At 38.7% G+C, this 14,753-nt stretch overlaps 1 protein-coding gene across 8 annotated transcripts in view; it reads left to right on the forward strand.

Moving 5' to 3' along the window:
- Window positions 1–14,753, forward strand: part of CFAP61 (cilia and flagella associated protein 61) — a 289,083-nt gene that overhangs the window by 116,951 nt on the left and 157,379 nt on the right. For 7 of the 8 annotated variants that reach the window (XM_047854160.1, XM_047854163.1, XM_047854162.1 and 4 more), the window contains one exon: window positions 12,652–12,778. The exons of the other annotated variant lie outside the window; for it this stretch is intronic. In XM_047854160.1, the coding sequence (XP_047710116.1) occupies window positions 12,652–12,778 (127 nt within the window). The remainder of the gene's footprint in view (window positions 1–12,651; window positions 12,779–14,753) is intronic. 8 annotated transcript variants of the gene reach the window in all.

Raw genomic sequence — 14,753 nt, forward strand, 5'->3', positions numbered from 1 at the left:
TGGTTATTGTTTTATTTTGTTTGTTTTTGGTTTAAGCTGAAATATTGATGACTGTCAAGTTGTTTTAGGTTTCTACTACATAGATCACTCCTTTGGAATTCAGAAAGACTCAACTTACTTTTTCTTCTTTCTGTCATTTTGTTTTAATTTACTGGCATCAAAAAGTTGCCCTGTATTCTGCAAGGCACATACTCTTGCAGGTGTCTAAAACATTCATTCAATTTGGGATTGAAAAATTAACTATTAAATCTTTTTCCTTCTAATTTTATATATGATTTTCTATTTTGTTATGTGTACAGTCTGATTAAGTCCTATCAATTCCGACCTTTGAGGTCAGAGTCTGCCAAAAATGGGGCAAAAATAAAAACTCACTGGGAAGCAGGTGACCATGGCTGCCAAACTTTCAAGACGCAAGAAGGAACCAATGAGCAGGGACTTCATCATTTTTTCATGGAGAGATGACATTTCTTAGGGAATCATGGGCCTGGGCATTCAAGTAAATCAGAGAGAGAAAGTATAAGAGAGAGGTGACCTGGGAGCTTGAAGGCCTATGGAGAAGGGTTAAGAAACAAGATAGACCCATGTAGGACCCCCTTAGCTACAGGATGGAGGAAGCCATGAGGATAGGTAAGGAGAACCACAGCTGATCTCTCTGATTCAAGGTGACTTTAGAACCATGCTGAACCCTTGGGAAAAGAATGGTTAAACTATCCCAGTTACTGAGTATAAGTTCACTTCTGGGAAGGTTGGGCAAGATGACAGAACAGGTAGAGGGAGGTGGGAGTTCCCTTTCTGGTTAGACACCATATGACAGCAGGAAAGGCCTAACCTAGAGATGACAATGAAAAAATGAAGATCAGAAACTCTTTGTTTGAGACTTACGAGGAGTTTAAGAAGTGGGCCCACATTTAGATACCTCCAGTGAAATCATCTTTTGCAATCCTTCCAGGCCCAATTCTGACATGTAAACATCAAAATAGACTTTGTATTTTTGGATGTTGATTTAGCCTGTTAAAAGTTCATTCCACAGAAGGTCTTAGCATCATTTTGTAAACCCTCAATTAATTTTCTTAATCTTTAGATTTATCTGAAAATATGGCAAGGAATAAAGATGGCTTCTTGCTAATTCAACAGTAAATACAATCTCCCTTTGGTGTGTGCATGTGTATATGACACCCATATATATTTTTAGATAATTCCATTTAATTAAGGATCACACATGTTGGGAATAAAACACTAAGCATCCTTACAACTTTGTTTTGAAGCTGGTTTTATTTTTCAAGGGCTTTCTACTGAAACACAGGCCAAGTTCTCCATAACTCCTGGTCCATCTCTAACCTCATATACATTATCTAAAACCTTAAGGAATTTCACAATTATTTCTCAGAAGATGGTTCTGGAATCAATAGATCAGCTCCATAAGAGCAGGAGGTGTGGACTGTCTTGTTCTCTGAAGGATCCCCAATACCCAGAACACACACCGGGCATTCAGTAGGTGTTTAATCAGTATTTGTTACTGACTGAATGCACCATTCTCAATAAAGCCACTTTAATAATTGATTTTTTAAGGAATACATTTTAAGTGAGAATCTGCCTCTTATGTATATTCATTTTTTACTTTTTCTGGAGTTCCTGTCAGTTGCTGTATAAAAGCAATTAGGCCATCTGATTATTGCCCCATTTGTATTTCCTATCAGGTGGCCACAGGTCCCTGTCCCCTTATACCATTAAAGGCAAAACGAACAAGCAGCCATTCCAATCTGTAAGCAGTCATATGCACACTGGCCACTTGCCTCAAAACCCCTGCTGAAAAGGTCACCTGTGGAGGAAACCTACATTGGCTTTTTGAGCTGAGCAAAACAACAATGGAAAAATTGCTCAGCAATTTTTTGTACACTAGGCAACAGAGAGTAGCCTTGCCCAATAAAAATACAGGGTGAGCCACAGGGGTAATTTTAAATGTTCTGATAGCCCTATTAATTAAAAAGCTTAAAAATTGAGTGAAGTTAATGGTAATATTTATTATTTAACCCCTTATATCCAAATATTATTGTTTCAACGTATCATCACTATAAAAGAAGTATCAGTGAGATACTTTATTTACATTCTTTTTTTTGTACCAAGTCTTCAGAATTCAGTGGGTATTTTACGCATATAGCACATCTCAATTTGGAGATGCCCCCTTTCTTTTTTATTTTTTAATTTTTTAAATGTTTGTTTATTTTTGAAAGAGAGAGAAACAGAGTGCGGTGGGGGAGGGGCAGAGAGGAAGAGACACAAAATCCGAAATAGGCCCTAGGCTCTGAGCTGTCAGCACAGAGCCCAATGCTGGGCTTGAACTCATGAACTGTAAGATCATGACCTGAGCCAAAGTTGGATGCCTAACCAACTGAGTCACCCAGGTGCCCCAGAGATGCTACCTTTCAATTGCTCAGTAGCCATGTGTGGCTTATTGCTGCCATATTGGACAGTGTACCATTAGATTAGAGTAGTGCAAAAACATACTGCTATTGCCCATTTCTCTCCATGGAAGTCTGGGAACACATGAAGGTTGTGAAGTGTTCCTCTTTGGCAAACTTAAATAGCGAAGATGAGAGCCTCACAATGCAACAAAACGGTTGTGTCCTCTAATCAATACATTTTCATGGACAAACTGGTGAAATTATGTTCGTGTTTTTGTGATACTTGGCAGTAAAACAGCCTCATATTCCATTAAACGTTATTGAGAGATGCTGTGGGCTAGGAAAAACCCTGGCCTTTCAGAGTGGACCACCAATAGAGACGTGGAAAAAAATGTCACATGCTCATTCACCTCCTGGTTCCACAATACTCTTTGTTTGTTTGTGTGTGTGTTTGTTTGTTTGTTTGTTTGTTTGTTTTGAGAGAGAGAGCACGAGCAGGGTAGGGGCAGAGAGAGAGGGAGAATTCTAAGCAGGCTTTGCGCAGTCAGCACAGAGCCTGACGTGGGGCTTGAACTCACAAAACCACAAGATCATGACCTGAGCCCAAATCAAGAGTCAGATGCTTAACCAACTGAGCCACCCAGGCCCCCCTCCACAACACTCAGCAATGCTACTATAGCACTGACCATATACAGAAGCATGGGGGAAACTCTCTGGTCATCTGCATGAAAGCTTCATCGTTCATTCCTTTAGTGGATGTTTATTGAGCTCCTCTCTGGTTCCAAAATATTTTCATCACCCAAATTAGCAGTCACTCCTATTCTCTCCTGCCACCCCAGCCTCTGGTGGAAGCAAGTCTACTTTCTGTCTCTATAAATTTGCCTGTTCTGAACATTTCATATAAATGGAATTGTATAATATATGGCCTTTTCTATGTGGCTTCTTTCACTTAGCATAATGTTTTCTAGTTCATCCATGTTGTGGCATGTGTCAGTACTTCATTTCTTTCTGTGGCTGAATTATAGATTCCATTATAGATAGATCACATTTTGTTTATCCCTTCAGAAGTGGATAGAGATTTGGGCTCTTTCCATCTTTGGGGCTATTGTGAATAATGCTGCCATAAAAATTCAAGTACAAGGTTTTGTGTGGCCATATGGTCTTCATTTCCTTGAGTATTTTCCTGTATTTTTGTGGTGTTGTTTTTTACATAATCCTTCTGAATTAGATCTTGGCATAAGGTGGCCATATCAGAACAAAGTTCTTATCCTTCACTTAAATATTGCTCAAAATATTTATATTATTAAGGTTATATTAATTGATCATCTTTATATCAGTTAATTATAGATGTAGATTGTTCTTTGTAAATATGCTACCTATCATGCTATATGGAAGCATGCATTAAAATTTAAGCACAAAATATTCACTGTAAGTGACAACTAAGTGGGTTAGAATATGTCACTTTATTAATGGGAGGAGGAACAGCACTCCTTTATTTAGTAATAACACCCTAGTGACTGGAGAGCATTCAGTGCCAGGCCAGCTATATAATATGCAGCGCATCTTTAGATGGAGAAGTCATCTTCCCATGGGCTCGCCACTCCAACCAGAGGCAAGTAGGCATTCTCCAGTGGCCTACAACCTCTGCACTTGGCTGCACTAAGTACTTGGGTGAGGGGCAGGCAAGATCCACACTGAGTTGCCAGCTGAGCACCCATGGCACTGCCTGCCCTGGGTGATCATGGCCACTAGCTTGCTCTAACTAGAGACTCAATGGGGCTTGTACCTGATACTCCACCCTCCCCATGCCTGTGTCCAGGACCCCATGAAGGTAGAGCATAATGGCTGCATGTGGGCCTCCCCCACCAATGCAATCCAGTTGTCACTTCTGTCAGAGGGCCACAGTAGTCACGGGGCAGGGATGGGGAGGCCCTGCGGGGCCCAAGATTCTGGAGGCAGGAAACAAGTGGGAGAGAAGCCATGGAGCGATGGTGGGAGGTAGGTACCATGCATGAGCTGTGGCATCAAACCCCTGGACACGCTCCATTGTCTTCTTGACTTCATGTAAAAACACAAAATCAAAGATTAAATCATTAGGAATTTAAAGACTCATGAAGCCAGCCCAGGTTCAATGTCATCTCTTAAGTTTTTAACACACTTTATTTTGTTTTAATTTTTTTAAATTTATATATTTATTTTGAGAGAGAGTCAGCACAAGTGGGGGAGGGGCAGAGAGAGAGAGAATCCCAAGCAGGCTCCGCACCACCAACGCAGAGCCCAATGTGGGTCTTGAACCCATGAAGCTGTGAGATCATGACCTGAGCCGAAACCAAGAGTCAGGTGCCTAACTGAATGAGCCACCCAGGCACCCCACTTCTTAACATACTTTCAACATTTGGGGAAGAATTTGACTTTACACATGAAGTAAATATGAAATAAAGCATGATCTCAACTATTATTATTTTTATGTCTGTCATCTTTTTTTTTGAGGTATAGTTGATGCAACATTATATTAGTTTCAAGTGTACAACATAATGATTTGGTATTTGTATGCACTGTGAAATGATCACCACAGTAAGTCCAATTCCCATCCATCAGCATGCAGAATTATACTTTTTGTTTTCTTGTGATGAGAACTTTTAAGATTTACCCTCTGGCAGCTTTTAAATATGCACTGCAGTCTTGTTGAGTATGGTCACAGTGCTGTTCATTACATGCCCATGACTTTTATTTTGTAACTGGAAGTTTGTGCCTTTTGACACCCTTCACCCATTTTACCAAATCCCAACCCCTTCCCCTCCGGCAACCACTTTTCAGTTCTCTGTATCTTTGAGTTTTGTTTCTTTGTTTTGGTTTTTAGATTCCACAAATAAGTTAAAGCATACAATATTTGTCTTTCTCTGACTTATTGCACTTAACATAACACCCTCAAGATCCATCCATGCTGTTGCAAGTGGCCAGATTACATTATTCTTTATGGCTAAGTAGTATTCCATTGTATATACACACCACATCCTCTTTATCCATCCATCCATCAATAGATACTTGTTTCCATATCCTGACCATTATAAATAATGCTGCAGTGAACATAGGGTGCATATATCCCTTTGAGTTAGTGTCCCCATTTTCTTTGAATAAGCACCCAGAGGTAGAATTGCTGGATTATATGTAGTTTTATTTGTAATTTTTTGAGGAACCTCTACAATGTTTTCCATAGCAGCTGCATCAATTAACATTCCCATCAATAGTGCATGAGTGATCCCTTTTCTCTGCAACCTCACCAACACTTGTTATTTATTTTTCTTTTCTTTTCTCTTTTCTTTCTCTTCTTTTCTTTTTTCTTTTCTTCTTTTTTCTTTTCTTTTCTTTTCTTTTCTTTTCTTTTCTTTTCTTTTCTTTTCTTTTCTTTTCTTTTCTTATAGGCCTCCTAATAGGTGTGAGGTGATATCTTACTGTGGTTTTGATTTGCATGTATCTGTTGATCATCTGTCTTCTTTGGAAAAATGTATGTTCAGATCATCTGCCCATTTTTAAATCAGATGATTATTATTTTTTTGCTATTGAGTTGCATGAATTCTTTATATATTTTAAATATTCACCCCTCATCAGATATATAATTTCCTATCAGATATATATTTTCTTCCTTCAGTAGATTGCCTGTCATTTTGTTGGTGATTTCCTTTGCTCTGCAGAAGATTTTTAATTTCACGTATTCCCACTTGTTTATTCTTTGACTTTGTTGCCTTTCCTTTTGTATTCAGTTCCAATATATCATTGCCAAGTCCAGTGTCAAGGAGCTTACCATGTATGTTCTCTTCTAGGAGTTTTATGGTTTCATCTTACATTAAAGTCTTTAATGCGTTTTGTGTTGATTTTTGTGTGTTCTTGCCTCCTTTGTCACATATTAATTGATCATGTAAGCATGTGTTTATTTCTGGGAAATCAATTCTGTTCCATTAATCTATGTGTCTGTTTTATGCCAATACTATACTTTTGTGATTACTGTTACTTTGTAATACAGTTTGAAATCAGGGAGCATGATGCTTCTGGCTTTGTTCTTTCTCAAGGTTGCTTTGGCTATTTAGGGCCTTTTGTGATTCCATACAAATTTTAGGAATATTTGTTCTATTTCTATGAAAAATGCCATTGTAATTTTCTTAGGGATTGCACTGAATCTGTATGTTTCTCTGGGTAATAAAGACATTTTAACAATATTGATTCTTCCAATTCATGAGCATGGGAATACTTCCCATTTATTTGTGACTCCAATTTCTTTCATCTATGTATTATAATTCTCAGTGTGCTGGTCTTTCACTTCCTTGGTTAAATTTATTCTTAGGTATTTTATTCTTTTGATGCAATTGTAAATTGGATAGTTTTCTTAATTTTTCTGATAGTTCATTGTTAGTGTATAGAAATGCAATAGATTTTTGTGTAGCGAATTTGTATCCTGTAACTTTACTGAATTTGTTTATTAGTTCTAGCAGTTTTGGGGGGAAGTCTTTAGGATTTTCCATATGTAAAATAATGTCATCTGCAAATAGTGAGTTTCACTTCTTCCTTTCCAATTTGGATGTCTTTTATTTCTTCTTCTTGCCTAATTGCTCTGCCTAGGACTTATAGCACTGTATTTAATAAAAATGGTGAGTGTAGGCATTCTTGTCTTGTTCCTGATCTTAGAGGACAGTTTTACGCCACTGAGTATGATCTTAGCTGTGGGTTTGTCATTTATGGCCTTTATTATGTTGAGGTATGCTCCCTCTATGCCTACTTTGTTGAGAGTTTATCATGAATGGATATTGAATTTTGTTATACGCTTTTCTGCATCTATTGAAATGATTGTATGATTTTTGTCTTTCATTTTGTTAATGTGGTGTATCACATTGATTGATTTGATTTGTGGACATTGAACTATTCTTGCCTCCCTGGAGTAAGTCCCCCTTGATCATGGTGTGTGGTCTTCTTAATGTATTGTTGAATTCAGTTTGCTAATAGTTTGTTGAGGATTTTTTCATCTATGTTTATCAAGGATATTGGCCCTTAATTTTCTCTTTTTGTGGTGTCTTTGTCTAGTTTTGGTACCAGGTAATGCTTGCCTCCTAAAATGAGTTTGGAAATATCCCCTTCTCTTCAATTTTTTGGAAGAGTTTGAGGATTGGTATTAAATCTTCTTTGCATGTTTGGTAGAATTCACAGTGAAACTGTCTGGCCCTTGACTTTTTGTTTGTTGGGAAGTTTTTTTTTTTTTTTAATTTTTTTTTTTTCAACGTTTATTTATTTTTGGGACAGAGAGAGACCGAGCATGAACAGGGGAGGGGCAGAGAGAGAGGGAGACACAGAATCGGAAACAGGCTCCAGGCTCTGAGCCATCAGCCCAGAGCCTGACGCGGGGCTCGAACTCACGGACCGCGAGATCGTGACCTGGCTGAAGTAGGACGCTTAACCGACTGCGCCACCCAGGCGCCCCTGTTGGGAAGTTTTTTATTACTAATTCAATTTCCTCACTACTGATCTATTAAGATTTTCTATTTCTTCATGATCCAGTCTTGGAAGAGTATATGTTTCCCGTAATTTATCCATTTCTTCTAGGTTGTCCAATTTGTTGGCATGTAATTATTCATATTCTTTCATTTCTGATTTTATTTACTTGAGCCCTCTCTTTTTTCTTGGTAGGCCGAGCTGAAGGTTTATCTTTTTAAAGAATCAGCTCTTCATTTCATTGATGTTTTCTATTGTCTTTTTAGTCTCCATTTCATTTATTTCTGCTCTGATCTTTGTGACTTCCTTTCTTCTATTAACTTCGGGCTTCATATGTTCTTCTTCTAGTTCCTTTAGGTGTAAGTTAGATAGATTGTTTATTTGAGATTTTTCTTGTTTTTGAGGTAAGCCTATATCACCATGAACTTCCTCTAAGAACTATTTTTGCTGCATTCAGTAGATTTTGGTATGATGTATTTTAATTTTCATTTCTCTCAAGGTATTTTTAAACTTGCCTTTTGATCTGTTTGTTGACTCATTTGTTGTCCAGCAGCATGTTGTTTAATCTCCACATATTAGTGATTTTTCCAGTTTTTTTCTTGTAATAGCTTTGTTGTTTCATACCAGTATGGTTGGAAAGATGCTTGATATGATTTCAGTCTTCTTACATTTATTTAAATTTGTTTTGTAGCCTAACATATGATCCATTCTGGAGAGTGTTCCAGATGCACTTGAGAAGAATGGATATTCTGCTGTTTTTGGATGAAATGTTTTGTATATCTGTATGTTAAGTCCACATGGTCTAATAAGTCACTTAAGGCTGCTGTTTCCTTTTTTATTTTCTGTCTGGATGATCTATCCAGTGATGTAGTAGGATATTAAAGTCCCCTGCTATTGTATTGCTATAAATCTCTCCCATTTAGGTGCTCCTATACTATACACATAAATATTTATCTCTTTATCATTATTTAATGCCCGTCTTTATCTTTTTTATTAAATTTTTTAATGTTTATTTATTTTTGAGACAGAGAGATGCTGGGCATGAGCAGGGAGGGTCAGAGAGAGAGGGAGGCACAGAAATTCTTAGCAGGCTGCAGGCTCTGAGCTGTCAGCACAGAGCCCAATGCGAGACTCAAACCCACAAACCATGAGATCATGACCTGAGCTGTAGTCTGACGCTTAACTGACTGAGCCACCCAGGCACCCCCATGTCTTTGTCTTTTAGTTTAGTCTTTGTTTTAAAGCCTGTTTTGTGTGATATAGCTATAGCCTTGTCTGATATAACCCTAGCTTTCTTTTAGCTTCTATTTGCATGGAATATCTTTCTCTATCCCTTCACTTTCAGTCTGTATGTCTTTATGTCTGAAGTGAGTCTCTTATAGACAAGATGTAAACAGATCCCTTTAAGCTGAAAAGAAGGGGCACTATTTATATATATGCATATATATAATATAAAATAGTCTATTTTAAGTTGATAGCAATTTAAGTTTGAACACATTCTAAAGGACTACATTTTTACTCACTCCACCCCCATGTTTTGTGTTTTTGAGGTCACATTTTACATCTTACTTTGTGTATCCCTTAACTAATAATTGAAGCTATAGTTATTTTTACTACTTTTTTTTTGTTTTTTAACTTTCATACTAGCTTTGCAAGTGATTAATTCACTACCTTTACTATATATTTACTTTTACCAGTGAGATTTATTCTTTCATATGTTTTCTAGTTTCTAATTAGTGCCCTTTCTGACATTTCTTGTAAGGCCAGTTTAGTGGTGATGAACTCCTTTAGTTTTTACTTGTCTGGGAAACTCTTCATCTCTTAATTCTGAGTAACAGCGTTGGTGGGCAGAGTCTTCTTGGTTGGAAGTGTGTTCCTTTCATTACTTTGTATGTATCCTGCCACTGCCTTCCAGCCTGTAAAGACTCTGCTGAAAATTCTGCTAATAGTCTTAGGGTGGTTCCCTTCTACAGAACAAGTTGTTGTTTTCTTCCTGCTCTTAAGATTCTCTCTTTATCTTTAACTTTTGACATTCTAATTATATTTATTAGTGTGGATCTTTTTGAGTTCATCTTATTTGGAACACTCTGTGCTTCCTGGATCTGGATGTCTGTTTTCTTCCCCAGGTTAGGGAAGTTCTCAGCCATGGTTTCTTCAAATACATTTTTTGCCCTTGTCTCTCTCTCTTCTTCTGGGACTCCAATAGTGTGAATGGTTTTCTGCTTGATGTTGTCCCATGGGTACCCTTAGGCTGTCTTCACTTTTTACATTCCTTTTTCTCTTCCCTGCTCTGTGTAGATGAGTTCCACTGCCCTGTCTGCTGGATCACTGATTCTTTCTTCTGCTTCATCTAGTCTGCTAGTAACCCCCTCTCGTGTATTTTTCATTTAATGTATTCTTCAGCTCTGTGACTTCTGGTTGGTACTTCCTTGTATTTCCTATCTCTGTGGAAGTTCTCACTGTGGTCATTCATATTTCTCCCATTTTTGGTGAGCATCCTTATGACCATTATTTTGAACTCTTAATCAGGTAAGTTACTTATCTTCATTTCATTAAGATTTTTTCTGAGGTTTTATCTTGTTCTTCCACTGGAAACATATTTCTTTATCCATTCATCTGTTGATAGACATTTAGGCTGTTTCCATAATTTGGCTATTGTTGAGAGTGCTGCTATAAACATTGGGGTACGAGTGCCCCTACGCATCAGCACTCCTGTATCCCTTGGGTAAATTCCTAGCAGTGCTATTGCTGGGTCATAGGGTAGATCTATTTTTAATTTTTTGAGGAACCTCCACACTGTTTTCCAGAGAGGCTGCACCAGTTTGCATTCCCACCAACAGTGCAAGAGAGTTCCCATTTCTCCACATCCTCTCTAACATTTATAGTCTCCTGATTTGTTCATTTTAGCCACTCTGACTGGTGTGAGGTGGTATCTGAGTGTGGTTTTTATTTGTATTTCCCTGATGAGGAGCGACATTGAGCATATTTCATATGCCTGTTGGCCATCTGGATGTCTTCTTTAGAGAAGTGTCTTTTCATGTTTTCTGCCCATTTCTTCACTGGATTATTTGTTTTTTGGGTGTGGAGTTTGGTGAGTTCTTATATACACAATGGAATACTACATGGCAATGAGAAAGAATGAAATATGGCCTTTTGTAGCAACATGGATGGAACTGGAGAGTGTTATACTAAGTGAAATAAGTCATACAGAGAAAGACAGATACCATATGTTTTCACTCCTGTATGGATCCTGAGAAACTTAACAGAAGACCATGGGGGAGGGGAAGGAAACAAAAAGTTAGAGAGGGAGGGAGCCAAACCATAAGAGACTCTTAAAAACTGAGAACAATCTGATGGTTGATGGGGGGTGGGAGTTAGGGGAGGGTGGGTGATGGGTATTGAGGAGGGCACCTGTTGGGATGAGCACTGGGTGTTGTATGGAAACCAATTTGACAATAAATTTCATATTAAAAAAATAAAAAAGAAAAAAAGAAATATATTTCTGTTTACTCATTTCGTTTGACTCTCTGTGTTTGCTTCTATGTGTTAGGCAAAACAGCTACCTTTCCCAATCTTAAAGGAGGGAAGGAGGAGCCTATTGTTTAAACTTGTCCTAGCTCTTGGTTGTTTCTCGATCCTTTGTGATTGTCTAAGCAGCCTGATTTATTCATGATATGTCCCATTTATTGAGAGAGTACCAAGGCTGTCCATGTTTCAAAGAGAGCATTCATTCAGCACCTACTTCCAGGCTGATTCAAAGCCAGACCTTCATGCAGCAGCTTTCAAAGTATTCAAATATATACAGTTCTGTGGCACTACAGTCATAAATCCTGGTCATCTCCAGATCAGGTGACCTGGAGCTGCATCTTGGGTGATATTTAAAAATTTGGGGGCTTCAGACAAGTGTATAAGCTCTTTTCTGGGAGTTACTGGCAAGCTGTAGCAAAGCTAAGGGAGAGCACAAAGTTGGCACCCTCTGGCCTACTTTCTTTGGACACTCCATAGCTGCTAGATGTGTAGCAAACCTGAGGCCTGCCCCTCAGGCTGCAGCTCCAGGACAAGTACATAGGCCTTTTTCACAGGAAGACCAGGGTGTGTTTCAGTCTGCAACCTGTGCAGTGCCCTAGGGGTGGTAGCCTGCCAAGAACTGCCTCTGTGATTGTTACAGCCCCACGGGACCCAAGAACACAAGCCTCCCTGGCTCCCAGACCCAGGTAATCAAAGAGAGCCCCCTGTGTGGACTGCACCCCTCAGAGTTTTAGCGAGGCAGAGAGAGGGTAAATAGAAGTTCCATATTTGTGAGATCTCTCCCAATCGTGGGTCACTGTGCTAGGGTGAGGTTTTTTGGCAAGACTGAATCTCTGCCTCTTCTACCATCTTGATGTGGCCCTTTATTGTTTGTTGTGAAGGAGCCATTCAGCTAATTTTGAGGTCTTTTGCAGAGGGAATTATTCCATATGTAGCAGTACATTTGGTGTGTCTGTGGGAGGAGATGAATTCAGGATCTTCCTATGTTTCCATCTTAGACTGGATGGAACATTTCAAAATAAATGCATCTAGAGTGTAACTTTGTGTTCTCTCTGGTTAATGAAAATACATTTCTAGAATGAAATGAGTTACTTTTATAATTAATCAAACGCTAATGTTACATGAACATTTTTGCTTAATATTATTTTATGTATATGTGATACATTATAATTCTGTTCATTTTGAGGGGGAGGATATATATTTTAGTACCTTAACCTAAAAAAAAGTATCTCTCCTCATCCAGGTCTATTAAAATAAGATTAGCCTCTTTGTCGGATACTCCTGGTGTTGAAAACCTTGTTAGCACTCTCATGCTGAATAAAAGTATATTGGAGGATTTAAAGCAATACAATGAGGCTCACAGAGACCCTGTAAGTACCTACTGTGACCCGATTGGCTTCCTTTCCCTCGTGATACGGGACCATTATGACCCATGTAGTTTCAGCCTTGAGGTTTCCTTGGATCTCAGTTGGAGAATTGTGTGGTGGGGAGGCAAAGGTGGAGTTGGAAGATGGGAGCAGGAAAAGAAAACCTGGGAAACTGGGGTTTAAGGAAGTGAGGGTGTTCTCCTCACTGGTGGCCCCAAGGCAGAGTGCTGGTCAGATATTCTAAATCTTTATCACAGAGATAGAAAATTTGGACTTGATCCAGACAAGTATCCTGAAACAGGATAGATCTCAGGGCTTGGAATAGGAATATCTGACTGAGGTTAGGGAATGGTAGCTCAGGAACCTGTGGTGCTTGGTGCTTAACCAGCAACACTGGATATCAGACCTATCCAGTCTGATGGAACTCCATTTGGATGTGTGATTCTGTCTAGAAGGGTTTTTTTTTGTTGTTGTTGAGCTGGCTATGTCCTCAGGGAATGGATGAGCTAGGAAAGATCTTGTATGACAAATGTTGGGTTCTCTTTCTAGGAGTCCTTATGTTAACACTGCTTTCTTGAGGACCATGACAGTTAACTTAACCAGACATGGAACAGCACATGGAGTTGGAGAAATGCTGTTACATTTTTGATAAATTTTATTTAAAAAAAAAAAGTCTTATTGAGCTATAACCAATGAACAGCTTGATAGATTTCACAATTCAAATACACCATGTAATGAGCGCCTGTTTCAGGAAACAGACTAACCCCTGCCTGAAGACTAACCCAGCCTGCCTGAAGTTCCTCTCATGCTCCCATTCAGTTACTTTCTCCTCATGTTAATACCACCTTGACTTCTAAGATTATAAATTAGTTATGCCTGTTTTTGAACTTTATTTGAAGGGATTGTACCGTATGTGCTCTGATATCAGGCTTTTATTGCTCAGCAACATGTGAGACTCACACATATTGTGGTGTAAAGTATTTCATTGCATGAATATTCCACAATTTATTTCTTCCTTCCACTGTCATTTGGGAAGGTTTCCAGCTATTGGATCTTTTGAATAAGCACTTTAAGTTTTAAGTCGTCCAGAGGGAGACACCTAACACCTGAACACAGTGAAATATTTAATATTTATCAAACAAGTATTTGATAAGGTAGCAGATTAAAAGAAAACTTCTCTCCAGAACATGTTTTTTTGTTTTGGTTTGTCTTGATCTGTTTGTTTTTTCATTTTTTTTTTTTTTTTTTTTTTTTTGCTACTTCCCTCCTGGCCTGCTAATGCAGTGTGATATAGCGCCCTGTTTCTCGAAATGTGGTTTAAGGAACCATAGAGGTCTCTGAGACATAAATTTTCAGGGGCATCCATGAAGTAACAAAAAAATTGTTTCTGTAATAAGAATAAGAAAGTATTTTCCTTTTCCACTGTATTGATCTTCACACCAATGGTGCAAACGCAGTGGTGAGCACAGCCTTGGGAGTCTCAGTGTGAATCAAAGCAGCGGCACCAGAGTTCGTTGAGTTCTTCATCGCCATTCACTCATGTTAACATCAGGAAAAGAAAATCTAGTGAGGGCATCGTTGCACAGCAACACAATGGCCAAAACAAAAAGAGTGGTACCACTAGATGCTGGGGAGGATGCAGGGAAACAGGATCATTCACATGTTGCCAGTGGGAATGTAAAATGCTACCATGCTCTGGGAGACATTTTGGCTATTTCTATAAAAACTAAAAATGCAGCAACCATATGACCTAGTAATTGCACTCCTGGGCATTTATCCCAGAGAAATGAAGTCTTGTACGCGAATGTTCATAAGCTGTCAGAATCAGCCCAGATGTCCTGCAACAGGTGAATGGGTAAACTGTGACGTGTCCATGCCATGGAATAGTACTTAACAATACAAAGGAATGAACTGTAGGTTTATTCATCAGCTTGGATGAATCTGCAGAGAATTATGCTGAGTTGGGGTGGGGGGAAGC

Source organism: Prionailurus viverrinus, chromosome A3 (assembly GCF_022837055.1).
Source record: "Prionailurus viverrinus isolate Anna chromosome A3, UM_Priviv_1.0, whole genome shotgun sequence".
Taxonomy (NCBI): domain Eukaryota; kingdom Metazoa; phylum Chordata; class Mammalia; order Carnivora; family Felidae; genus Prionailurus; species Prionailurus viverrinus.